Raw genomic sequence first — 26,784 nt, forward strand, 5'->3', positions numbered from 1 at the left:
GAGGCTAGAACTATGACCCCTTTCACATGATAACCAACTATAGTATGTATCGACATAGTCTAAGCTTGCAGATTGCAGTTTTTAGCTAGGTTACTTGACTTCAACTTCTGCACGGCATATGTAGCCTAGTACTAAGTAAATACCTACTCTGATGCCTTTTATTTCCCCTCTGTTGTAGTATGCATCGATGTATGATGTAACAAAAAGTGTAATTTTGTATTGTTGCCCGTTATTTTTTCTTTCCCCAGACCGCCACCAACTAAATAACCTAATGAGATTAGTTAATACAGATGGGATGGGATAGCGGGGATAGATGCCTAGGTGGGATAGAATAGCCAAGACAAAGCCCAAGACAACAATGAAAGGGGGGTGATGAATGAATGATTGGAATGATAACAACTACGTACACTCTTCATTTGACTAGATAGTAGTAGTATGGAACCATAATTTCTTTTGCTTCATAATACTAATCTCTAAGGGTGAGAAAGATACCATTGAGGGAATTACCCAATTGGGAATGATGGGGTAAGAAAGAAAAAAAATCACACCAGACGGAGGAGAACAGAGAGTCACGGAAGATGGCCGGGATTGCGTCATGAGAATGATTTGCAGCTAATCCAGGAGTCGAGACATGGGCCTGCCTTAGTGGCGGCGCACTGCCGCGTTTCTAGATGACAATCTCCCGCGTCTGGAGGACTGGATCAGGCTGTTGACTAACTAGTACTTAGTCTAATAGCGCACCATAACTGGACAAGGGTTGTTGTGTGGATTGTGTGGGCTACGGAGGGGGAGAAAGGACCGGAGATCCGGTGTATTAGATAATATTGGGTTCTAACCTGACTAGTTATGTTAATTGATTCTTGTTGCTTTGCTTTGCTTTGCTATCATCATTATCGTACAGTTAGTTATGTAGGTGCAGCAGCAGCAGCAGCAGCAGCAGCTCAGCTCAGCTCATCTCAGCTCAGCCAGTCTACTCCGTAGTAGTAGCTTTTGCCACGTCAGGGCACTACTACTTTTGTTCTTTCCGCTTCGCTTTGTTGGGGCGGGAGCGTACTGTCGTTATCCTAATCTCTCCTTCTAGTGGTACTGGGTCCTTTTTTTTTTTGTCTGCCTCTTTACTCCGTATGCATGTGATGATTTGACTGGACTAGAGAGAAAGGGAACCACTCGTGAAGAAATTTCGCGTAAAAAGAAAAGAAGAAAAAAAGAACCAACCAAGGCACCACTCACCATCCTCAAATCCAGACAATTTACGAACAAATTCCGGGACAGAACCTGCAAGAATGATACGGTGATCGGATGATTTCGGGAGAATTCCGGGCATTCTTCCCCTCTGGGGCCCGTCTTGCGACTAACGGGGCTGGCTGGATAGTTTATCAGGGCGGATTGCGGAGAAATTTCTTACCTAACTTGCCCCCTCCTCTCCCTCTCCAGATGGGCCGGAGCCACGGGCTGCCCCGAAAAGGGTACCTCGGTGAAGGTACCTTTGCGGTTAGGCGCTTTTTCCTGCCCTGCCATTCTTTCCCTTCTTTCCCCTTGTGACAAGACTGACGACCGACCTCCTCCTTCAAGGAGCTTGGTACTCCGTAGCGGCGTAGCGGCCGTAGAGATGTCTCCTACCTATCTAACTAACTAACTACTACACTAGATGAATTTTTTCTTTCCCTCTAACGGAGTACTTCCACCCCCCTCCCTCGCCTTTCCCAGGTTTGATTGCAGCCCACCAACCACCCCTTCACTTTCCTCTCCCCCCCTCCTCTCTCTCTTTCTCCCCCGGCTGAGGCAATTTTCCCATCCATCGGCATGTCCGTCCCGAGTCCTGGAATCTTGCCGAGTCTGTCCCGAATCCCGTGGTGGTCTGAGCCGTCCTGACTGGCGGCTTCCCTAACCAGCCCTGATTTCTGGGGGTTGATTTCCGGTGGACGGAGTACAATCCTCCCCCCCTCCCTAAGGGTCACATTAATCCGGTTACTGTTCCAGGCAATCATGTAACTATTCTGGAGCCGTGATGTGGCCAATACACCGGTAGCCCCATTGTTTTCCCTTTTCCATATTTTTTCCCCCCCTCCGTATGTCGGCACTTACTCCCTTCCGGTAGAATGTTTGCCCTGTCTATCAGTCTAATGCTTATCACACGTTAAAGTTTTCGAGTATGGGCTTCTAGTAGTATTTTTCTCATTTTCGCCCCTGGCTAGTTTTTACTCTGTATAGTCTGAGTTTCTCGCTTCTGCAAAACTGGGGCTTCAGGGAATATAGCGGTGAGAAAACAAAATTTTTTTTCCTAGCCAGATGTCCCATCTTGACTCACACGAAAACGTTGCCAAAAAAGACAAGATGTGTGCCCAACCCGGTTCCAGCCATTGGGGCCATCTCTTTTTTTTTTTTTTTTTTTTTACCTGTCCAGCATTATGCCGTCGTTATGTGCCATAATTGTGCGAAGGTGGATCCCTCTCTCCTCACCCCAGTCAGGACTGTCAGACCACCCCCATATAGTTACTACTTACGGATACGGAATAGTAGTTATCAACTAATCGGCTACTTTAGTCCTTAACCGCCGGATTCAGCTGTCACGTGTGTTGGGGTCGTTATGAGTTACTCCGGACGGAGGTGAAACCCTGACAGATACCCCAGGCACAGCCGTGTCAAATCCCGATGCTCATCCCTGCTTGGGGTGATAAATGATATTCCGTCCAATCCGTTCAATTGATAGGCGGAATATTTCTATCCCCCTCCCTCGAGGGGATTTCCCCATCCTATCATTGACTCTCGCCAGTCCTCAATTTCACCCTCATTCATTCATTGATTAATAGTAGTAATGTAGTATCCTAGGCCAGGGTGCTTAATATCGGCATATCCGGACACGTGCCGGGGTATTTTACCCTCGTTCGAGCATAGCTCACCCAACCAACTGCTGCCCATTACTACTAGTAACTATTTACTACTACCTTGTTGGTGTGCTCGTAAGCGCTACGGGACGAAGTATGGTGTGAGACAACAACAACGACGACAATAACAACACGGGGCAGCCAGGCACCCGTATTGCCAATTGCCATAAGCAAAGCACCCATGATGCCATCCGATTGGGTGCTGGGATAATTGTCTCGAACGACCGAATCTGCCCATGGCGCAGCTCGATAGGCATGGAATTGTTCTAGTCCTATAGTCTTTATTCAGGGGTACAGTCCTGTCACGCCCCTGGTCACGGGCGCTCAGACTACGCCCATGACGTCGGGTCTTGCAGTGCAGAGCAGTGCTCTCTGCTCTTCCAGCTCAGCTGGAGCTGTGTCTCTGCTGCCTGGCTGGGCTAGGACCCTGTGATGGTGGGAGGTGGAGGGGTCTAGATAACACTCCATCGACCAATCTATCTTCTTCTTTCCATGCTCTTGGTGATAGGGATGAGGGTCGGCGGTTTCAAATCAGGTAACAGCCATGCGCCGGTTAATATTGAGGGTGTGAGAGTAACCGGGTATGAGTCCAGCCCTTTTGGATGCCGAGTCCATCTACTTACTTCTTACCCATCCGGGGAGATGGTGCTTCGCCATTGTTCTAAGGCAGAAGCTGCTTTTGTACCCCACTGCTGGTGGGATAGACAATGGGTACTTGCAGTATCGTCTCTGATAGTCAGTGTTACTAGTGGCATTATCGTGAGTGCACGTGATAAGATAATTGATGCTGTATCCAACTTTTGCTGTTTATGATGCAAGAACGTGTAAGGTTGTTTCCTCAAGGTATCCTTCTATGAAGGTAAATAATGTGTGAACATGTGATCTTGGTGTAACACTCTGGTCTAAATCGTGTTTTAACCCAAGGACTGAACTTCCCCCGTAATAGGTTCTTGAATAGCTTAAAGACTTTAATCCGTCGACAATCATCATCACCAGTACCTAGTGATTGAGAATGATGAGTTGATACCAACCTTTCATGCTGCATGATATCCGTGTTGTCTCTCACCTCCCACCTCCGAGACTCGTGACTCTCCACACCCCGGAGACATGTCCGATATGGTGATATCAAGACATATACTGAGCAACATGACAGTCCCCTAGAATTAAACATCAACAATGACCTGTCAGTTCTTCCTTCTGACATATCTCATACCAACCACCCCCATTCCTCTTGTCTCCTTCCTTATCTTCTCAAAGTATATTCGGTAATATTACCCGATGCGGTCGCGATGATGTCGCGCCTCAATATTCTGCCGCGTCTGCCCGCCTCCCGTCGGCCGAAGCAAAAGTCATTCAGGCATGCTTTTTCACCATTGCGATTAGTCTTGTGCTGTTGAGAGCCGTTCGTTCAGTTGTTGCCGGTGGCTATTCATTTCCTGTAACACAATCGTTCGGGGCTGCGATTGCCCCGGCTGCCCTTTTCCCACCATCCCTCTCCTTTCCCTCTTTCTTTCTCTCCAATCTCTCACGGCCATGGCTCCCCCGCGCCAGCGGACGACAGCCGCTCAGGATGACTCTCGCTCTGAAGGCTCCAGCACTGCAAGAGAGCATAAAACGACAACGGGAAAGTCTCGTAAGGGTGCTGGCGGTGCTGCAGCAGTGGCCGCATTGAACAGTCGCGAGGCAAAAGCCTCTGCGAGTTCTGCAAACGTCACCAGCGCTCCAGCTGGAGGCGAACAGGACAATCTACCAAAGGTACGCTGCAATCGGTGTTAACTCGCTCTTTTCTTGACTATACATTCACTATATTCTCCATACCACTACCCTGCATACTGTGGTATCATATCTGACATGGATTGGATGTAGATCCCCTGGTCCGAAATGCCCCTCGAACTCCTCCACTCCTACCGACATGCCTACAAATTGTCTACCCCAAGCGCGTTCTCCAGCGAATACTCCCACTTGCTACTCTCCCGTGGAATCGGACTCCGATCACCAACTTCTATCGCCGCTCAGAGAGCACACCTAGCCCGCCAGGACCAGACGACGAATGGTTCCCAGTCGAGCGCATCCACATCCCGAAAAGCTCTGCAGAGCAATTCCTCCGCCCCGAATGGCGTCAGCACAAGACACAAAGACCGTCCGTCAAACAAAGGCCCAGATACAATTGATGTCAAGGGTGCGCTGCATCACATAATTGGTCAGGAAAGGGTGTGCAAGAACCAGCTTGCCGTCACAGTGCGCAAACACTTCAACAGCGCTGGTCTTGCGGAACAGGAGGCTATTGCGCGGTTCCTGTACAAGGTCCGTGAAGAGGGACGAGGACGACACTTCCGTCTCAGATTCCAGCCATAGTTCCTGCACCATTCTTCCATGACCTCGTCTTTCCCTCTTATTACCTACCTCTGATCTTGGAAAGAATCATCCCGAACCTGCGGATATGTCGTGGGCATAACCTCGGCTCATTGTGCTTCTGATCTTGAGCACAATTTTTTACGGGCTCCGGATTGAATCTATTCCAGGGACTCCACGCCCTCAATCCCCCCCTACTCTTCACCTTGAATGCCTCTCTCTTTTCACCGGTCACCGGGCATCCTAGTTCCTTTACCCTTTTCATGATACCCATTGGTGCTAGTTCAGATAAGTACTTCTTTCTTACTCCATTTCACTGTTTCCTTTGTTATCCTGGTCTACCTCCGCCGAGATAGATCACTACTCTCCCGTCTGTTGCCCTTGAGCCAAGATCCTATCATGCTGGCTATCCTGTGCGCCGCATTAGACCCTCGCCATCAGTGCACTACTCTTTCCTTCTCTGGCTCATATACTTGTACATTATCACTCGGAAATGGGATATATCGGCGTTTTATCTTCATGTCTAGACTAATTGCAATAATATACCTGCTCTGGTTCATATTCGTACTAGTCCGTCTTCACCCGTCCTGGGTTATATATATATAGGTCGGTAACCGTACGCATACTACCCCATCAATGACAACTACTAAGTAATACCAACTACTAGCAAGACATGCATGACCTAGTAGTAACTTATTCATCCAATTGCATTTTCTTCTCCCCCTGTCTGTCTCTTTGCACTTCACTTATACTCACTATGTACATTTCACTTCATTCCATTCGACATTTGGTACCTCCACTGTTCCACCGGCCAAAACTGAACCATAGAACAAGAGACGAAGGATAGGTAGCAGCAGCAGCAACAGCAGTAAAAATAAGGATAAAATAAAACCACTAAAACTAGCTCAATGAATAAAAAACGAGGAAAGAAGAAAAGAAGGAGAGGAATACCTATTGACGACTAACAAGCGCAAAGCAAATGTTTCAGAGAAGCGAGAGTTGACGGGGGTGAAAACGCCAAAATGCATCATAAACATAAACATAAAAAAACGTGTCCATTCCATAAATAAGTCTATCATACTTTCATATCATGATTCCCTACCCCTGTTTTCCATTGTTATTCCATTCCATAGCATCTCATGAATCTCACCCCGTGCCATGCATGTGTAATTAGTTAGTTTCATTTCCATGCATTCAGGCCAGCCCAGGGGTCGTTGCCAGACGCAGATGTAGATTGGGGTTGGGACTGCGAGGGAGCTTTGTGGTGCTGGGATGTGCCGTAGGGTCTGCTCTGGGCGTAGCCACCAGGACCCGTTGGGTACGGCCCCGTCGTGGAGGGGTATTTGGTCTGCTGAGGACGGGGCGGCGGAGGAGGCGGAACGTAACCCTGGGGCATAAAGGAGGATGGCGCTGCTGGCGGAGTGGGCCCGGCGTAGCTGAATGGAGTAGGGGTGGACGTGTAGAAGTTTGGCGGGGGAGAGACGGCCGGAGGGACGGGGTAGGCCATTGGGTTGTAGCCCTCTGAGAGAGGCGCTGCTGCGCCTTGTTGGAACGTCTGTCCTGGGACGTAGGAAACACCTGGTGCGTGGCCCATGTACTGTCCGTAGGGGGCAGGTGAATGCGAGATAGGGATGCCCTGAGGCTGTCCCCCAACATTGGGAGGGTACCGTGGGGACATCTTCGGTGAAGATATGGCGGGGTTGGGATATGCGGGCGTCTGAATGGCGGGAGGAGGGGACTTGACCTTGGACGGCGCGGTCGTCGCGGAGGAAGGAGTTGATGATGTCTTGGGTTCCGTAGACAGGCGCTCCATTAGCTGTCGCAGCTTCTCCCGTTCGCGGTCTTCCTGCTCAGTGGCATTGCTTGCCTTCTCCCGCTCGATTTGGCCTAGCAGTTGGGCGCCTTCGGATCGCCGATTGTTGATAAAGGTCTCAACGTTCTTCTTCAGGCTGTCTACGGTATCGGTCATCTCCTTGTAAAAGGTCTGGGCTTGCGCCGTACCCGACAGGAGACCATTGAATGCATCGTATATCTTCTTGTATCGGGACATCACCGTATTGCGTTGACGGGTGATGGCTTCGTACTTTGATTGCTCGGCGCGTACTCGTTTGTCCTGCAGGAGATCACCGTATATCTTCGTAAGCTCCTTCATCAGGGAAGCCTGCTTATGATTGGCCTGGAGGAGTCGGTTCTGGTGCGGACGGAATTTCTCCAGCTCCGCTTCGAAAAGCTGACTCTCCTGTCCAGAAATGGTTTTCTTGTTGAGTATCAGAACGTTGGAGATGTCGTCGTTGTGGACCTGTTTGAGCCGTTAGTCTTGCGGAGCAATGTGTTGAAGCCTTCACATAGACGCACCTTATCCTTCAAGTCTTTCAAGACCTGAGCCCGTTCTCTCTTGACCAGGTTCAGTTTCTTCAATATAGCTTCGACTCTTGCGATTTGCTCTGACACCGAAGAGCTGCCTTCGTCGTACACATCATCAATCAAGCTTCCTTCCGCCGTTGGTGCGTACGGGCTACCAAGCCCATTTTTACCCTTGCCCTGCTTGGAGCCAGCTTTGATCATGGCACGCTGGAAGAGTACTTCAGCTTCGTCTGTTTCACCTGCAGATCGCATCTCATCGAAGTCTGCCTCGTATTGCCGCAGAGTAGACAGTAGCTGTGAGTCGCTGGCACTCGCTTCATTGATGGTGTCTCGATAAGTTCGAATATCGCCCCGTAGAGTAGTGTTCAGCCTGGCGCTGGGCTGCTGACTCCAATCCGCTCCGTATTTGGAGCGCATCTTTTCGCATACACTCTCCTCCAGGTCCAATTGTTTAGAACACTGGTCTAGTTGCGCGAGAATCTCCACTTTGCGATCCTGTAGCCCATCGAAGGCCTTGATAAATGGTTGATGACCCGCAAGCTCCTGGCACCATCGTCGGAATTCATCATCCACAGTCACCTCCTGGTCCATCCCCCCTTTAAGGATATTCAAGCTACCCGGAAGTTTCAGATAATCAAGACTGGCCGCCATTTCTCCATTCGCCGTCTCAACTTTCTCGGTTTCCGCACGGATCAGCTTGGCTTTCTCTTCATCGTAGAGACTGGCCGTTTCCGTAACGGACATCGGGACCAGTTTTTGGAAGATATCCGGGCCGATGATACGTTGGATATCCTGGCCTTGATAGAGCTCGCTGACAGGAATTGCCTTTGCGGCAGGCAGCTTCGCAACAGCTGACAAACCTGCCTCGCTGGGAATGGGTTGGTGATAGATGAAGTCGTTGTCCTTCATAAATACGGTAAGCTTGGCTTGAACATTGGCAAGATGATACTTGATGATGTCGAGGAGGTTGGTGCCCGACTCGGAGCTCAAATTGGCATTCGGGGAAACCGATGATGGGAAAGACTTGGCCCATCCTAGTGCTGCGGTTGAGTTCTTCTCTGCCAGCTGCAGCCGAGCAATGGCCACACCGTGTGATCCGCTTTCGCTGTCCGTCAAGGCTTGGTAGTAGGATGCTACGGAGGCCATGTGCGCCGCCTTGGCTTGCACAACGATTGTCCACACTTTGTCGAAGATTCCCTTTACAAACTCCTGCATTCCCTCAGCGGCCTGAGAGTACAGGTAGGCGGACTGACTTGCAAGTTTTGCGAGTAGACCGGCCTTCTTATTGTCCGCGATCTGCTTCTCCAGGAATACTTCTTGGCCTTGTGCGAGGGTGATGTTGATCAGAGCCTTAACAGTTTCCCGGTTCAAATCGGTCGACGGCGCGTGGAGGAAATTCTCGTTGATATACGTGAACATGCCTGCAGATGCTTGGAAAGAGTGATACGCGGTTTTGAGACCGGTATCTTCGGCGCGATTCTGGTTTGCCGCATGGCATGACAGAACGGCGGAGATGTTGAAGATAATCGATGCTTTCTCGAACGCCAACGAGTATTGCGAAGTAGGCTTCTGGGTAAAGGCATCATACCTATGCGAGGAATTGGAGCATTAGCAGACTGGCTGGAACGGCGTGGCTGGTACAGGAGAAGACCAAGGGGTTAGGATACCAAGTGAAGGAGATCTTGATATGGTTCTCATCGACCGGAAACCTCAGGTCCAAAAGTTCCAGCTGTCCGTAATACCGATACAACAGGTCGCGGCCTGTCGCACTATCCTTCCCCGCGCCCCTCATGTCCTGGCGCAAGCGGTTGAGGGTCGCGCATTCTGAACTGTAGCGATCGGGGTCTTCACCGTAGCTCTGACGGATGTAGTCCTTGAGGGGTCGAATCCAATCGATCTCGTTGGTCTGCTTGAGCGGACACGAGATCATAGGCGATTGAACCATCTTGTTGCTCGGGAGGAGCGGGGAGCTCCCATCCAAAGGCGGAGAGACAAGCGGGCCCGAGGTCGAGCAGGGAAGTCAAAGTAGGGCGGACAAGGGCGAAGTCGCAGTGATCGAGGGGGAGGGTTTTCGGGGATGACACTGTGGGGTAACGAAGGTAGGCGATGCTTAGTCGTTCAACCCTGCGAGAATTGTGGTGGCCGGTGGTGGTAAGGATCGATAGATAGATTAGTCGCAGGGTCGCTAGCAAGTCTAGTCGTCCCCGAGGCAGCCTAACAGTAGTTCCGTCGTTAGCTCGACGATGATGACGGAAGTGGGGAGCCCAGCAACAAGACCAGCGAGGGAGGCGGGGGGGAAATGGGTGGTGTTAGTTGCTCGGGGAGGAGATTAGGCTTTACCTGGCAGGCTACAATCCAAGACGAATGACAGGTCTCACCTGCTGGGTGATAGAATCAAGGAGAAAGGAGTGGAGTGGAGTAGAGAGAGAGGTGGTCGGTGGTTGGTGGTGGTTGACTGAAGGTGATTGTGACGAGTTGCGGATGGGGGCGAGGAGTGTGCTGTGATGGGACGCTTTCTAACCGCCGGCCGTGACGGCCAGAAAAGGCAGCAATGTGGCATGCCTGAATCTATACTTTCTCTCTTACTCTCTCTGACACATCTTGCAATTTTAAATCTCCACCAGTCAATGTCCTGTACTCCTCCGGACAGTTGGACGATCGAAACTCTGAATTGATTACTTGTTTTAGAAAGAGAAGAGGAGAATGTCTTGGAGCGCTAACTCTAATCGTACACGACATACATACACACATCATCCTGAGTAAGTCTCTCTATAAACAACCCAACGTCACAAATGAATCAATTGAACGGATACAGGCGAATCGAATTATCCCAACATGCAGAATGGCACCAGAAACCCCCAATCTCGCCGGCGCTATGATATTTTCCCGTAAACATAATTACACAGTAAGGAAACGAAGGTGTTTCGAAGGAGTATCCAGAATTTGTCGATTATACACATGTTTGTCGGGGAACTCCTTTTAGCTGGAGCCGGACTTCTTCTCGTCGTCGGATTTGTTGCTGTCGCCGCGGTCCTTCTTGCCTGACTCGCTACCCGAGCCTTCCGATCCCGATTGCTTGGAGTGGTTCATGAGCTTGTGCCAGGCCGATTTGAGGAATCCCTCGTTTTTGGAGGAGTCGGAGGTGGAACTGGAGTCAGGAGTAGATCTGCTTGCCTGTCAGCAACACCGTAGAAGTAATTAAACTCAGGGTAGCTACAAAACTCACCCATCCCTGGGGATGTCCATGATGCGCCTGGCTGTCTTGTCACCCATTTCATCTGCAAGAACCTCGAGAATTGTGCGCTGGTTGCTAGTCAAATACTTCGGCATGGCAACCTTGAACTCCACCTTCAAGTCACCCGTAGGAGTGAAGGCTCTAGAACGGCCCCCGAGTTTCTTCATACCCATGCCAGACAGTGTAATGCGGTCACCCGTGCCAGTGCCCGTGCCAACCTTGACCTTGACCTCGCCGTCCAAAGTCGGGACGGTCACTTCACCGCCAAGCAGAGCAGTAGTGAGGGGAATAGAGGCCGTGTAGAGAATATCGGAGCCGGAGCGGCTAAAGCGGTGGTCGGGGGAAACCCGGATGGAGACGTAGAGGTCACCGCGCTGTGTACGGGAGCCAGGGGCTGCCGCGGTGCCTGTAGGAGGGGCGTCACCTTCTCCGGACACTCTCAGACGCATACCATCCTCGACACCGCCGGGGATATCGACCTGGACGGTCTTGCGATCTCTGACCACACCACTTCCTTTACACGAGCCACACTCGGATCCGCGGGGAACAATCATTCCCGCACCTCCACAGGCATCGCAGGTTGCTGCAACTTGGAATCCTCCCTGCATGAAATGTACCCGAGTGCCAGAACCGTTGCACTGACGGCACTGCGAACGTTTGGCGCCCTTCTTCAGTCCATCTCCGTCACAGGTGCCACACTCTTTCAGAGGAGTGATGACGATATCCTTGGAGGTACCCTTCGCAGCTTCCATGAAAGAAATGTTGGTTTGAACCTCGATATCTTCGCCAACCAAGATCTCCTGGAACGGGCTTCGGCGTCCTCGACCCGCACGGCGAGCGCCGCCGGTAAATGCGCCGAACAAGTCTTCGAAGTTGATGTCACCCGAGAATCCTCCTCCAGGGAATCCACCACCAAATCCACCACCGAAGCCGTGGAATCCACCGGCGCCGGCAAACGGGTTACCGCCACTGGGATCGAAGCCGCCATTCTGGTCGAAAGCAGCTGAGCCAAACCGGTCGAAATTCTCGCGCTTCTTCGGATCGGACAGAAGTTCGTAGGCCGACTGAGCTTCCGCAAACTTTTCCTTGGCGCCAGGGTCTTTGTTGGTATCCGGGTGGTATTTCTTGGCCATTCCATAGTAAGCTTTCTTGATGTCTCCTGCAGAAGCACCTTTGTCGACTCCTAGAACTTTATACGGGTCAGACATGGCCCCAAGAGGAGCGGTCGTATGGAAAACCTGCGGACGGGAATGGGAACTTAGTCACAGCCCGGACAATCTCTCCATGGGACATTGTAGATGATACCTACCCTTGACGACAGGAATGCCGGACTGTTCTTGCTACGAACACCATCCCGCAGGCGCTGGCTTGTTGAAGAAGCAGTCGACACATGATAAGTCCGAACGGTGGTGGTTGATCGGACACTGGCGGCCGGGCTCTGCTTGGAGCATTGTCGCGAAGTCCGCAGTAAACGAGCGGGAATAGCCGCGGCTTTGGGCATTGCGGCGGAAGCAGCACTCATCGTGAGCAGCAGAGGAGCATCCAACGGGAGGATAAAGAGAGACGATGAGAGAGGGAACGAAGGAGAAAGGCAGAGAAGCGAGATTGGAAACCGACGAAGCTGATTCGAGCAGAAGCCGGTGACCTTTTAGTTTTGAGACTCGCTCGACCGCCTCCTGATGGGGAAGACGCTTGGAAGCTTCGAGTCGCTCGCCTCGAAAAAGTTTCCCGACCGGAGCATCATTAATCCGTGGGCTGCGATGATGAAAGCCTGCTTCGGTAATCAAGCACTCGACCGACTTGACCGAAGTGAACTGATCTCCCCCTCGACCTCATTGTGCCCATTGAGCCATCACCTTCCTCTCCTTTTGTCTTCGTTGGGATCTCTCTCTCAGTCAGCTTCCGAGCTACTGTCTTGTATTATATCAATCCTCCACCCCCTCTTCTTCCCACTCACCTGCTTCTTTGCCGCCTCGTTTCATCCGCATCTACATTAGTAAAGCTACTAGCATGCTCCGCGGCCAGACTCTCCCCTGGAGAGCCGCGCTCCAACAAGCCTCGCGTCCCTTCATCCCTCGACCTCTACTTGCTCCCTCAAGATACAATGTCACCGCCCGATCGATACTAAATGCGTCGCGACTTCACCGCTCCCTCCCGACCTCCCGCGCCTTCTCCTCGAGCTCCATCCGGCGGAGAGAGAAGCCCCCACCCGGCGACGAAAAGGACGACCCTGCTCAGAAGGAGCAGAAAGACGCAAACGAGGAGAAGGATGTTGAACGTGCTCCAGACGCCCGACGCAAGGCTGCTGATCCCTCTGGCAAGCAGGGATCGTCACACGAATCCGGAGCTCCGACATCGGGCTTTGCACGGCGGAAGGAGAAAGCGGGCGCGGACAAAGAGCAACGTGGCCTGGAGGAAGACTCGAAGAAGGATGGTAATGCAGTAGAAGGCAAGGGGAACTCATCTGATACCCCATCCCCTATACCTGTCAATGGTGGCTCCGACTCGAGGCCTAGTGGCGCGAATAATGGTGGCAACGAGGATGGCGGTAAGAAGGGCAAGAAGGGCTCCGGCGAGAAGGCCTTGCAGAAGCCATCAGTTCCCGAAGTATATCCTCAGGTGATGGCAATCCCGATCGCAAAGCGACCGTTATTCCCGGGCTTTTACAAAGCAATCACCATCCGAGACCCGAATGTAGCCGCCGCCATACAAGACATGATGAAGCGGGGACAACCATACGTTGGTGCCTTCTTGTTCAAGGATGAGAATGCAGATGGCGATGTGATCGAGAACTTGGATGATGTCTATGATGTTGGTGTCTTTGCTCAGATCACGGCCGCGTACCCTCTCCGGGGCGAAGCGAGTGGGGTGACCGCCGTTCTTTATCCCCACCGTCGTATCAAGGTCTCTTCGCTGCTGCCGCCTAGCGATGCTGCCAAGGCTGGTACAACCGAGGAGAAGACATCAGAGCGCCGTGGGGATGTTGTCGCCAGTTTCGAGGAGGGCACTGCCGAACTCGCCCCCAAGGACCACTATGAACCCACCTCCTTCCTGCGAAAGTATCCCGTCAGCTTGGTTAATGTGGAGAACCTTGCGGAGGAACCTTACGATAAGAAGAGTGCTATCATCCGCGCCGTCACCAGTGAAATTGTCAACGTCTGCAAAGAAATCGCGAGCCTGAATCCGTTGTTCCGCGACCAGATCTCTGCGTTCTATACCGACCAGTTCCCCGGCAATCTGAGCGACGAGCCCGCCAAGCTGGCGGACTTTGCCGCCGCCGTCTCTGCAGGAGAGCTCAACGAAATGCAAGAGGTCTTGGAGTTGATGAATATTGAGGAGCGACTTCCTAAGGCCTTGGTGGTGTTGAAGAAGGAACTTATGAACGCGCAACTCCAATCCAAGATTTCTAAGGACGTGGAAGCTAAAATTCAGAAGCGACAGCGTGAATACTGGTTGATGGAACAGATGAAGGGCATCAAACGGGAGCTGGGCATCGAGTCCGATGGCAAAGATAAGTTGGTCGAGAAGTTCAAGGAAAAGGCAGAGAAGCTTGCTATGCCGGACGCCGTCAAGAAGGTGTTCGACGAGGAACTCAACAAGCTGGCCCACCTGGAGCCTGCTGCCTCTGAGTTCAATGTCACCCGCAACTATCTGGACTGGCTTACTCAGATCCCTTGGGGACAAAAGAGCGTGGAGAACTTCGGTATTCAGCATGCGGTGAAGGTTCTCGATGAAGACCACTATGGTCTCAAGGATGTCAAAGACCGTATTCTCGAGTTCATTGCTGTGGGCAAACTCCGTGGTACCGTGGAGGGCAAGATCCTTTGTCTGGTCGGACCGCCTGGTGTGGGAAAGACCAGTATTGGAAAGTCCATCGCACGGGCACTGAACAGACAGTATTACCGCTTCTCAGTTGGAGGCTTGACCGACGTTGCCGAAATCAAGGGACACCGTAGGACCTATGTAGGCGCTCTTCCTGGACGCATCATCCAGGCCCTCAAGAAGTGCCAGACCGAGAACCCCCTTATCTTGATCGACGAAATCGACAAGATCGGCCGCGGGCACCAGGGAGACCCGTCTTCTGCGCTTCTTGAGTTGCTTGATCCTGAACAGAATTCTTCGTTCCTGGACCACTACATGGATGTCCCGGTGGATTTGTCCAAGGTTCTCTTTGTTTGCACAGCAAACGTGACTGACACGATCCCTCGGCCACTCCTCGACCGCATGGAGCTCATCGAGTTGTCGGGGTATGTTGCCGATGAGAAGATGGCCATTGCTCAGCGGTATCTCGCCCCTGCTGCTCGAGAGCTTACCGGTCTGAAGGAGGTTGATGTTAGCTTGACGGAGGAGGCCGTTGAGGAACTCATCAAGTCCTACTGCCGTGAAAGTGGTGTTCGGAATCTGAAGAAGCAGATCGAGAAGGTTTATCGTAAGGCGGCATACAAGATCGTTCGGGATCTCGGCGAAGATGTGCTCGCAGAAGAGAAGGCTCTGACAGATGAGGGCAAGGCCGTTCAAGAGGAGTCACAGAAGGAGACTGAATCTCCCGACTCAAAGTCGCCTGTCGACCCGGAAAAGTCCACGACGGAAACGCCTCGCGTTGCGCTGAAGGTTCCAGAAAGTGTGCAGCTCAGTATCGGCAAAGACAGCCTTACTGACTATGTTGGACCCCCCATCTTCACGGCTGACCGTCTCTACGACACCTTCCCTCCTGGTGTGACCATGGGACTTGCCTGGACTAGCATGGGAGGTGCTGCCTTGTACGTCGAATCAATCCTGGAGAACGCCCTGACGCCTCAGTCCCGACCGGGCATCGATATCACCGGTAACCTGCAAAACGTGATGAAAGAATCTAGCCAAATCGCCTACTCATTTGCCAAGTCGGTTATGGCGAAGCAGTTCCCCGAGAACCGATTTTTTGAGAAGGCTAAGCTGCACATGCATTGCCCCGAGGGTGCCGTGCCGAAGGATGGCCCATCTGCTGGTATTACCATGGCAACATCTCTGCTGTCCTTGGCTTTGAACCACCCACTCGACCCAACCATCGCTATGACGGGAGAACTGACCGTGACCGGAAAGGTCCTGCGCATTGGAGGTTTGCGGGAGAAGACCGTTGCTGCTCGCCGTGCTGGTGCTAAGAAGATTATTTTCCCCGCGGACAACATGTCCGACTGGCTGGAGCTGCCTGAGGTGAGTGTTGGATGACTATTTGGGAGTGCCGGATAAGAAGCTAACTTACAATCACAGAACATCAAGGAGGGCATCGAAGGCCATGCAGTAGGCTGGTACTCGGAGGTGTTCGATATCCTCTTTACCGACTTGGACAAAGGTGCTGCCAATAACATCTGGCAGAAGCAGCTGGCTGAGAAGCCTGAGAAGAAATCCAACGAAGTAGAGGAAGACGAGTGAATTACGCCACCAGTCCTCACGCCTTGATGACATACTGTTCTCCAGCTCACGCCGGGCATTGTTTTATTTTCTTTCTGGTCACGTGCAAGGCGTTATCCTGTGGAAAGCATGGTTCGGAGTTGTCTTCATTTTCTCGTCACTTTTTTCTTGTTTAGTTTCTAGATTCACCCGTTGCTTCAAGTTGTGGGCCATACCACGACACCACGTTGACGTTGACGTTCGCCTCGACCTGCTTTCTAGCAGTCCTGATACGACGAACGGCAATACTGCAGCCTAGCACTCACTCCGCTCTGAGAAAAGAAGATGGTTGGAATGGTCCATAAGACCGGCTGTGTATCATTGTTGGATCATGTAATAAGCCGGTCTGGAGGAAGAGGATAGAGCTCTGACTACAGTGCTTCCTGACGCTGTTTTCAGGCTTGCTAATGGACAATATCACATCTTGTATATGTACATATCAAAGCTTTGTCTTTGTTTCTTGTAATAGAGGCTATTTTGCCCAAGCTCTGCTCCTTCTAGGCAGCCAAACTATGGCTTGAAACCTACACTCCTGCCCATATTAGGTAGAGGGATTGCCTCTTCACCTCAAAGACATCTGCAATCAAAGGTGAATATTAGAGAGGCTGAGACGCACGATCTTAGTTGGTCTCTCCCGTTTCCTACGATTCTACCTCACCTTCCAAATATTGAAAGAAGTGCGAGAGAAGTATTTGTGTTTCAACACTCATTCACGCGTCCGGCTTGCTAAAGGAGAGGCAGGATATCTCATTCACAGCGGCGTAAGTCACGGGACGTCTTTTCTCTCAATCTATAAAGCGTCTCGCAGGCCCCATCTTGCGCTTCTCTAACTCTCCTCACCTCTCATATCCGTTCCTCACATACCCTCACATCTTCTCTCGTAACTCACATATTCCGCACATATCGTCGATCAGCATCTCTCGTTACCACCCCAAACAAAACAACCGCTGCCCTCATTGTCAATCACGATGCAGTTCAATATACTCTGCGTTCTGACCCTCCTTGTTGCCTTCGTGGCATCCGCGGCCGTCCCTGAGGTCGCTCCTGATGTCACCAGCACTCATGGAAGTATGTAGTTGTCCTTTCTTCTTATGTCATTCACACAGAAAGACAAGATGGCTAACCAACACTTTCTCTGCATAAAGCCTGGTTCGATGTTGAAGACTTTGACGTGAACGATTTCAAACTTGCTACTCGTGATGAAGGTTTGTGCCTCTCTGTCTCTGTTAACATGACCTCCCCCGTAGACAATGCAAGAAACTAACCTCTTCTCTTTTCCTCTGAACACAGACGAGACCAATTCTGAATTGGTCAACGAAGACGACGGTGAAACGGTCGAAATTAAGGACAAGAGATGTCATCGCCGTGTTTGCCGTTATAGCTCTCAGTGCTGCCACACTGATACATGCGTTCTGGGCGCCTGCATGGGACCTGGAAAGTGGCCTTAAGTGTGGATTGCATGTACCATGTCGACAAGTACGCCTGATGATGGCCTAACTTTTGGTTGGCTGTCTGGTGCGCATCATGAGTTTGTGCTTGATGGATGGTGATGAAGAAGCAAGCTCTAGTTAGTCGACATGGTTGCTATTACCTGGGTGGTGTTGTGCTTTCTTTTCATATCTGCCAATCTTTCTCAGCTTAGTCTTTGACACTGAGTGGCTCCTCTGTTTCTTTTGTGTTACTTCAATTCTCCACTCTTGTTTTCTTTCCTGTGAGTCGTTGTTTGCCGAACAGGGCAATCGTCACCGTGGACTGATCTGTTGTCACCTGCTGCGCGGGACGACATAAGGAACGGACTATGGAGACTTGAGAGCCTAGTTCTAGCATTCTCGACGCTTGCTTTTCACCTGATTGATAGTATTCTGGCAATTCTAATCACTTAACCCTCACTGGAGAAGAACCTTGGCCGACATGGCCTAGAATCTATTAGTGTAACCTACTATATCCAACCCCATCACCTACAACTACATTACAACCAAAACTAGATATTGATCCGTGATGATAATACTAACCGCATACTATCACATATGCATAGACCGTCCACTAACGACTAGGATTGTAGATATCGCACCAATGATCATGAAACCTTATCCGTCCTATAGGAGTAAGCTTCCTACCCGACCTACATGTCACTACTAGTAGTACTCACCACTACTGCTACTTCCGTCCGGACTCGTCAAGGCCCCCCTCTCTACTACTGGGTCCCCCAGGCTTTGCCCCGGATTGGATGCAAGCAGGGGGAGCTAGTTGGTAGAAAGACCACGACAACGGATCTGACAGGCTGGATGAAGACGGGAATGTGTCATTCGGACTGCCTGGCTATATACCATCCGGGAATCTCCGCATGGGTTGGTTGCCTGGTTATTAACCTGACTTTTTGACCAGATTAATCTGAGTGGTAGGAGTGATGATGGCGATGATGTATGTCCCATTTAATGTGGTAATGAAGGGCGAAGAGTTTCTCAAGAATTAGTTCTTGAATGTCATCATGTTAAGGTTCACTGAGGTCATCGATGATATTATCAGATGGTATGTTTGGCCTACTCTAACAGACAGACTATCCCTTTAGTTGTATACACTGAACGTTGACACAGTTGTACAAGAACATGCATACCATGTCAGTAGGCAGTGCAGCGGGCCTGCATATACAGTCCCCATGCCATCATCATCTTCTCTCAAAGCAGGCTCAACCACGACAACAACGGTTTGTCTATTTAGCAACTAGTACTCAATAGCTACTACCTGTACTAGGAATAGCAGCTATGCTGTTACTGGCACAGAAGAGAAATAAAATGAATAACGGGGATGTTTTACTACGCTACAAGGTGGAGGATAATGATTGGCCGCATCATCCTGAGGTGTTGTTGTTCCTTCGATCTGAATGGGAGCATCACTTTGAAAAAGTAAAGTTTAACCGCGGGGGGATAGCTAGCTAGTACCTACTAACTAACTATAGGTAGTAGTATCTATGAGGACCCGACGGAGGGTCTTGGTGCCGTGATGAAGTATGAACAATTAACGAAGGATGGGGTCTTCCAGGGACCAGTTTACTTATCTTTGTTGGATTATTGGATCCAGGTGTACTACTTCATCTCACGCCCCTCTCCTCCCTCTTCCCTTGTCTTTCGCACCCCCTCCTCCATGGCAGCAACCTGGTTATGCACTTGATCGGGAGAGGGGGGTGGACCTGGCAGACAGATGTTTGTACAGCGTGGCCTTGCCTGGTGGTGTTGTTGTGTTTGCGGATCCAGCGATACGCTCGGGTAAACCAGAAAATTTACATTCTGGGAGAGCCTAGTGATGATGAGGTGATGGGTGGATTCTGGGGGGAGAGAGAGGGGGGGCGTCCTCGGTGATAGTGAAGGAGAGTTAGTTAGGGGACGATCGGAGACGAAAACCCGACCAGCTCAGTAAGTCGGATACCAGAGTAGCAGTAGGAGTAACAGTTGGATCGGGAGAGGAAGAAGACAGGAACGAACGGGGAGGCTTCGAGAAGAAAGTTGGGCTGTGCGTCTGCAGTAGTGGATGCCGTGAGATGAATCGAGTAGTGCTCCAGCCTGCTTGCGGTGGACTTTGAAGAAATCAAGGCGTTATCCGAGGAATCAGATAGATAGCGATTATTGTAGAGTTTTAATTTACAAGTCGGTTTCCGGTTATTTCCTAAGAATTTCCTTACTTTTTGAGTTTCTTAGTAGGGTTGATTCCCGATCGGAGTCATACTCCCCCAATATCTACTAACTACTACTACTTTGTATCTCCCAACGGGAATATACTACTGACTGACTAACCAACAGGTAACTAGTTAGTTAGGAACAATGCTCGTCTCATCTTTAATTACTACTGCTACTACTATCCCCATCCATCCATCAGGCACTCACTGTCAGGCCGCCGTGCATCTCCACTGGCTCAAAGACGGCGGCTGTGATTGCGGTTCCAGATTCGCTGTCTCGCCCATGGCCCAGAGACTGACTAGACTCCTCCATACTTAGTAGTATCTAGTAGTTTTTCGCATCATCCTTCGTGCTTTAGTCCGTTTGAGATTTCCATTGGTTTGAGGGTTATTTTCCTACGCAAGGATCCGATTGTGCGTTCGCCGTTTCTTCCATCGGTCTTCCATTGGGCCTGTTCCATTCTGGCCCAGTCCTGCCAATCTCTTTCCCTCTTTCTTTCTCACGCACACACACACTCTCTCTTGTGACAACTAACTATTACTTGCTTGCTATTATTCATTCCATCTTCATCCTCTCACATCTTCTCTCCCTCTCACTCTCTCTTGCTCCATCACTGCATCTCGTGGGTGGTGAATTCAACCAACACTTTCCTCGCCTCCTCTTTCACCATCTCCTCTTACAACTACTAGTCTCCTCTCCTCTCCTCTCCTCTTCCTCTCTACCACCCCCATTTATGGATCAACTAATCGACTGGCTGCGATACTAATCCAATCCTCGGCCTTTCCTTTCCTATTCCTTCAGCCCAACCAGCCTTGCAGCCGGGTGACACCTACAACCAAATTAGTCGGTCTACTATCGACTCATCTTCGCCCCCATTCGTCGTATTCTGCTCCTCGTCATCCTTATTTGTCCTGCGCGTCTCTCTATGCCCTCTCTATCCCACTGCATTGTCACTCCCTCTGCCTTTGATCCCCATTAGTAGCAACCTGACAACGACAGCAACAACACCAACACCACCACCATTACCTCCACTACCCCAGGTCATAAGAACAAGATCAAATTACATCCCCGACCATCATCTCGTCACTGTGCGCCCAGTGGGACTCGGTTTGACTGGGCAAAGCAGTGCCTGGACAACACAAACTCGGGTTCTCACCGACTTCTTCAGGGAGATTCATTTCTATTTATTTATATCATTGAATCCGATTTTAAAGTTTTTTTTCCCTTTTATTTTTCTCTTTCGTTAACTTGATTTTTTATTGCTTATTGGTCTACTTCAGCACAATTTCTCATTTTTTGTTTTCTTTGCTTTCGATTCCCTGCTTTCTTTTTCTTCTTCCCTTTCGCTCGTCTCATTCAACAGGGCTTTAAATCTAATACCCATAATTATTTCTGTTATTTCCTTTCCCTCTTCGTCAGACCTGTGAGAGACCTCGCACAGGGTTACAGTCACTGCTGACCGCAAGGATTTCGTCGCAATTCTTATGGACATCGCCATTCCATCCCCCTCGGGTGTTCCAGTCGTTCTCCGTACGACAATTTAGCGACCGTGTCGATCCGTATGGCCATCTCCATTGCCGACAGTTCCTGTAGCCCGACGAGGTCGCTCGGTCTGTTGTTGGACCCGGAGAAGGTTGACCTTCCCCGTCCCAAGCAGAGCATGTGGCATCGCCTGGGCCTTCGCAGGTGGCTGGGCCGCGATGATCGAGATTTCTCCTCACATTCCCCCGCTGGCGACGCTGCCCCCACCGCAAATAAACCCAATTCTCCAGCCGCCCACAATGAGCATAATGGTAATCAGAACAGTAACAACAACCACCACCACCACCACAACAACTCACCCCCCAACGGCAAGAACACCAACAACAAGCCGCACCACAGCAACAACAAAGCCCACGATAATCTCAAGCGTCGCCTGTCCAGAAAGGTAGGAGTTGGTCTGCCGCGAGCCACTACCTTTAAACGACAGAATTCCGAGCGGCGAGACAATCTATCACCCCTAGAACCCGAGCCCCGTCGTGCAGTGTCTGCCGACCGTCGTCGCGCCGTGAGCTCCCACCGGTCCAGATCCCCACCGCCCACCGTGGACCCCAGACTGTCCGCTCCCGAGGTTCAGTGGCGCGAAGACCCGAGCGAGACCACGGTCGAGCGACTGCCTGAGGCGAATGAGGACAGCGACTTTCTCTCGGAATGGAACCCCTGTCCTGACGTGGCGGAAGCTCCCGAGGAGCTACCGGACGACACGCTCGAGATGGAACTGGAAAAGCGATGGATTTTGAACCTGAGCATGCATTTTCGGGATCGCTCGGAGCGGGAAAAGTTTTTCGTCACATATGCTGAGACCCCGACTCGGTGGCGGAGAGTCACCATATCCTGCGACTACCGCGGTGCGCCCCCGGATTCCCTGGAACAAGACCTGAGGGAGTTGCGGTATCAGCGAGACAAGTGTGCCCGAATTTACGAGTCGATTCGCGAGTCGCTGTCGGAGATTCAGTTTTACGACACAGTCACCAACCTGAAGCTGGAAACTCGCGACGGCCGCCTGCATGTGCACGTTACGGAGGATGTCAACGAAATCATTCCCTATCCGCCTGTTTCTTGTATCGGGCATTTGCCACAAGCACGACTGGTCCCCGAGAACCAGCTCCATTTCGACGCGCATCTATCCGGCTTCGTCTACAACGTCCAGTTAGATGGCAAGGCATATATCAAGAAGGAGATTCCTGGACCCGACACAGTAGATGAGTTTCTGTACGAGATCAACGCGCTTCACGCCTTACAGGGCACCCCTTATGTTGTCCGGGTAGAAGGAATCGTGGTCGACGACCTGCAGCAGGTGGTCAAGGGTCTTCTCATTAGCTATGCAGAAAAGGGAGCTTTAGTCGACATTCTCTACGAGAACCGTGGCTTGATTTCCTGGGAGCGGCGGGAACGCTGGGCCAGGCAGATCGTCCACGGTCTTTGTGAGATTCACGAGGCTGGCTACGTACAAGGAGACTTTACTCTTTCCAACATTGTTGTTGATGCCGACGACAATGCCAAGATCATTGATATCAATCGCCGGGGCTGTCCGGTAGGATGGGAACCTCCTGAGATTGCGGCGAAAATCGAGAGTAACCAGCGAATATCGATGTATATTGGAGTGAAGACGGATCTGTTTCAGCTGGGCATGACGTTGTGGGCTCTGGCAATGGAGGAAGATGAGCCAGAACGACAGCCTCGTCCTCTAATGATTTCACCGGACGCACGGGTACCGGACTACTACCGTAGGTTGGTCTCTATCTGTTTAAGTGCCACCCCCCGACACCGGCTGTCGGCCAAGGAACTTCTAGGCTTCTTCCCCCGCAATATGTGGATGACCGAGCAGTCGTTTCCTCCGATACGTCCTGCACAGACAGGCCTCGGCGTCGCCTTACAGAACGGCGCTTTGCCGCTGTACGATCCTCGAGCGGCTTTTCTGTATCACCACACGCAGCCTGTAGCCAATGGGGCGTCTTTCGACACTCAATTATCGCTGGATGATACCTACTCATTACAGCATGACGGCAGTGACTTTGCTTCTTCTCCAGATAGGGAACATTACATCATGTCCAGGGAGCAGCAAGTCGGGGTGGCTAGGACAGCGGAGCACGAACTGCTCGAAAGGGAGCCCCTATCTGCAGCCCAGCGCAGAGGAAATGCAGTCACCTATTCACCAATGGCCAATGGAGTCTTGCCTCAGACAACTCTGAGAGGCTCTCATGCAGTACACAACACCGTTCCAAGCTATATGGAGGACGAGCCTGATTTGGTCGCCAACGCTCATCCTCCTTATCCGCGACGAACAATGGACGGTACAGTTGATCAAAACCTCTGTGAAGCGGATCATTTGCCGAAAGAATTTGCCGGTGTAAAGGGGCATCTATCGCCATCATTGAATCGCTATTCATCCAACAATTTATCGGAAATGGGACGGTCTCAAGAATCTCCAATGTCATCAGCAGATACCCAATCAACGGATTTATGCCCAGCTCACCTGACGGACCTGGGACAGGCGCTGATTGACGACCAACATTGGCCGATGGAAGCACCGTCGCGGTCCGTTTCTTCACTTCTTCACTCGATACTACCGATTAACCCTGCAGCCAATGTCCCCGACCAGAAAATGATAGACTCAGACGCAGACCGATTCTCGCATCTCAGTATGAGTTCCACCTTGGGATACCCTCACCAAGGCCTCCAAGAACCCACGACCTATTTGAGCGAATCTCATTTACCCATCAATCCAGCTTTTACGGAAGACGCCTTAGGCGTCCATATGACAGGAAGGGAGTGTTGAGCCATTGCAGGTAGTGCCACTTGTTCATAGTAGTCATCCATGACTTGCAAGCCATGGGGACCGAACAGTGCCACTCCTGCTATTTTCACTGTACAGTTAGTTCTTTTGAAGCGTTGCTCTAAGGAGTATTCAGCGGGCATCATGGCGAATACGGAGTTGGATGATTTCGGGGTTTGCTTTTTTCTTTCATCTTTGTTTTATCTTGGCTTGATCTACTAAACGCTGATCATCCCCTCAAAAGCCCTCACGCAGGTTTTCACTACTGCAGTTGCGAATTAAAGTCTCGGGAACCCAGCTGCCATCAGAGCAGTGGGGATAATTCTGGACATGGCGTTTTGTTTTTCGTTTTCCCGTCTTTTTGCTTTCTGCCTACCTACCTACCTACCTGCCCACTAACGACTTACGACCGGATGGATATTGTGACTTTTTGAACTTTGCGTCGTTTCAATCTTGTACACTGGTTTGTTAATACTATTCGAAGCAGCAACTGTATTAATCTGAAAGGATGACTATTTGATTGGCCTCTCTTCCCATATGAATAATACATCGTATCTAATAGTAAGTAGTATGCTACTTTAATACTCTACTCTTCTCTTCATACATACATTCATCATCATCATCGTCATCGTTACAAATACCCCTATCAACAAATCAATCAACTACTTCGTAGAAGAACTCTACCGGCCCAACCACTCCTCCAAACTCCTCTGCCACGCTCTCCCCCCATCAGCACCACCCAACCCCCGTCCAATCAAAACAATCTTACACTGGTTCTTCCCATCCGCCGGCTCCGAATCCCTAATCTCAAAAACATCCCGCACTGCCTGAATAATCTTCGTCGACCCATCACTCAGCACCAGAATCCCCTTTAACCGATGGATATCGAATCCCGTCGGCCCAGATACTTCCTCCGCAAGCGGCATGACAGAGTCCCAGAGGACGGATTGAAGCCAGGTGTCCACGCGGGATACTTGGGCCGGGGTGATGGGGGGTGTAGTGAGGGCGATGGTTGAGATGGACTGCGAGTAACCCCATCCATCCATCAGTAAACGATCCTAGCTTTTTGGTAGACGAAACCAAAGAAGGGAATGAAGGAAAATGGGGGTACTATACCGGATCCATATGACTATGTCCCTTCTGAGCAAAATCCAACGAATCCAAATGATCATACGCATGCAAATCCAACACCACGCCCTCTATCTTCGGCGTTTTGCTATGATCCGTGATGTGGATTTTAGCTGCGCTGTTGATGGCCGTCACGCGGTCTTGGACTGTGGCGAGTTCGTCTGCTGTGACGAGGTCGGCTTTGTTGATGATGATTACGTCGGCGTGCGAGATTTGCATGTGTGCCATGGAGAGGACGGGGCCGGTGTGCGTGTGCGTATGGTTGGATTCGGATTCGGCGGTTCCGTGACTGGAGACGGTTTCTTCCGGAGTGGGCTCGTCGAGCAGGTGCAGGATGTTTTTGGCGTCGACCAGTGTGACGATTCCGTCGAGGTAGATGCTGCTTCCCAGGTTGTCGTCGACCCAGAAGACTGGGGCGATGTTGCCTGGGTCGGCGAGTCCTGTTGTTTCAAGTAGGATGTAGTCGAAGGCGCCGCGGCGTTCCATTAGGGATTCGATGGCCATGACGCCGTTGTCTCTGTAGTTGGTTAGATGGGTGGGTGGTGGTTGGGCAGGGAGGAAAGGGGGGGGGGTGTACTTGACGGAGCAGCAGATGCAGCCATTGCCGACTTCCATCCATTCGGTCACTTCTTGACCGTCTTGGTTGACGGTTAGGGGTTTCTCGATGTCGGTTGCTGGGTGGGTGTTAATTGGGTTGTTTTGTTTGTTGTTTATATAGTGAGAGGAAAAGTGTATGGGTTGTGTCTTACAGTCACCGAACTCTACATTATCTTAGCAATTTGATAATCTTGTGGCCTAGAGTGGTGGTCACTCACCGTTCATGATCACGGCAATCTTCTTGCCATGCTTCTCGGTGAGGATATAGTTGAGGAGAGTGGTCTTGCCGGCTCCCAGATAGCCTGACACGAGGGGACATGTTAGTTAATGTGGATCTACGGAATATTTTTCTTTTTTTCTTTTCTGCTGCTGGTCTACAAAGCAGATGGATCTGCATGTGTGGCATCACATCATACCAGTCACAAGCGTGATGGGCACGCGGTTCTGAGGCGGCGTGTCTAGTGACGTCGATGGCGGGGCCACATCGGGGGCGGTCGAGATGTCAACCAGCTGGGGTGGGGCATCGTCGTCGTCCATATTGAACGCTGTGTTTGTGCAAGCTGGGGAGAAAAAGTTGACCGGAGTATAAACTAGAATAGTTAGAATGCCAGATGAATGCTAAGATATGGAGAATGTCGGGGAATGACGTTACCCCAACAGGAACCGCTAGGGCTTAGGGCACCGGCAGTCATTTGGCAGCAATGCAAACCAGACAATCGCGGCCAGTCCCCGTCTGGCCAGCTCCATCTTATCTCCTCATTTCAGCTTGTTGTTGTTCTTCTCCAATTCCCTTTCGTCTCTCCTTTACAT

The 26,784-nt window shown here is 51.0% G+C and overlaps 7 protein-coding genes across 7 annotated transcripts; 4 read left to right on the top strand and 3 right to left on the bottom strand.

Moving 5' to 3' along the window:
• Nucleotides 1-4,418: 4,418 nt before the first annotated feature.
• AKAW2_21296S (histone deacetylase complex subunit SAP30 Sin3-binding domain-containing protein) lies at nt 4,419-5,240 on the top strand (the record flags this gene model as incomplete). Its single annotated transcript, XM_041686105.1, has 2 exons — nt 4,419-4,640; nt 4,752-5,240. 2 exons carry the CDS (start codon nt 4,419-4,421, stop codon nt 5,238-5,240), a joined length of 711 nt encoding a protein of 236 aa, XP_041540122.1.
• Nucleotides 5,241-6,417: 1,177 nt separating this feature from the next.
• bro1 (putative signal transduction protein BroA) lies at nt 6,418-9,546 on the bottom strand (the record flags this gene model as incomplete). Its single annotated transcript, XM_041686106.1, has 3 exons — nt 6,418-7,536; nt 7,593-9,189; nt 9,269-9,546. 3 exons carry the CDS (start codon nt 9,544-9,546, stop codon nt 6,418-6,420), a joined length of 2,994 nt encoding a protein of 997 aa, XP_041540123.1.
• A 1,034-nt stretch (nt 9,547-10,580) lies between these two features.
• On the bottom strand, nt 10,581-12,358 carry AKAW2_21298A (putative mitochondrial DnaJ chaperone (Mdj1); the record flags this gene model as incomplete). Its single annotated transcript, XM_041686107.1, has 3 exons — nt 10,581-10,767; nt 10,828-12,074; nt 12,146-12,358. The coding sequence occupies 3 exons, from the start codon at nt 12,356-12,358 to the stop codon at nt 10,581-10,583; spliced, it is 1,647 nt and encodes a 548-aa protein (XP_041540124.1).
• A 488-nt stretch (nt 12,359-12,846) lies between these two features.
• PIM1 (endopeptidase La) lies at nt 12,847-16,245 on the top strand (the record flags this gene model as incomplete). Its single annotated transcript, XM_041686108.1, has 2 exons — nt 12,847-16,026; nt 16,084-16,245. 2 exons carry the CDS (start codon nt 12,847-12,849, stop codon nt 16,243-16,245), a joined length of 3,342 nt encoding a protein of 1,113 aa, XP_041540125.1.
• A 986-nt stretch (nt 16,246-17,231) lies between these two features.
• Nucleotides 17,232-17,711, top strand: AKAW2_21300S (uncharacterized protein; the record flags this gene model as incomplete). The annotated part of the gene is made up of 3 exons (XM_041686109.1): nt 17,232-17,331; nt 17,409-17,468; nt 17,554-17,711. 3 exons carry the CDS (start codon nt 17,232-17,234, stop codon nt 17,709-17,711), a joined length of 318 nt encoding a protein of 105 aa, XP_041540126.1.
• A 3,784-nt stretch (nt 17,712-21,495) lies between these two features.
• Nucleotides 21,496-24,252, top strand: AKAW2_21301S (protein kinase family protein; the record flags this gene model as incomplete). The annotated part of the gene is made up of 1 exon (XM_041686110.1): nt 21,496-24,252. The coding sequence occupies one exon, from the start codon at nt 21,496-21,498 to the stop codon at nt 24,250-24,252; it is 2,757 nt and encodes a 918-aa protein (XP_041540127.1).
• A 677-nt stretch (nt 24,253-24,929) lies between these two features.
• Nucleotides 24,930-26,666, bottom strand: AKAW2_21302A (CobW family GTP-binding protein; the record flags this gene model as incomplete). The annotated part of the gene is made up of 6 exons (XM_041686111.1): nt 24,930-25,271; nt 25,366-25,894; nt 25,955-26,138; nt 26,193-26,276; nt 26,391-26,564; nt 26,627-26,666. 6 exons carry the CDS (start codon nt 26,664-26,666, stop codon nt 24,930-24,932), a joined length of 1,353 nt encoding a protein of 450 aa, XP_041540128.1.
• Nucleotides 26,667-26,784: the final 118 nt, after the last annotated feature.

This window comes from Aspergillus luchuensis, chromosome 2 (genome assembly GCF_016861625.1).
Source record: "Aspergillus luchuensis IFO 4308 DNA, chromosome 2, nearly complete sequence".
In the NCBI taxonomy this organism is placed as follows: Eukaryota; Fungi; Ascomycota; class Eurotiomycetes; order Eurotiales; family Aspergillaceae; genus Aspergillus; species Aspergillus luchuensis.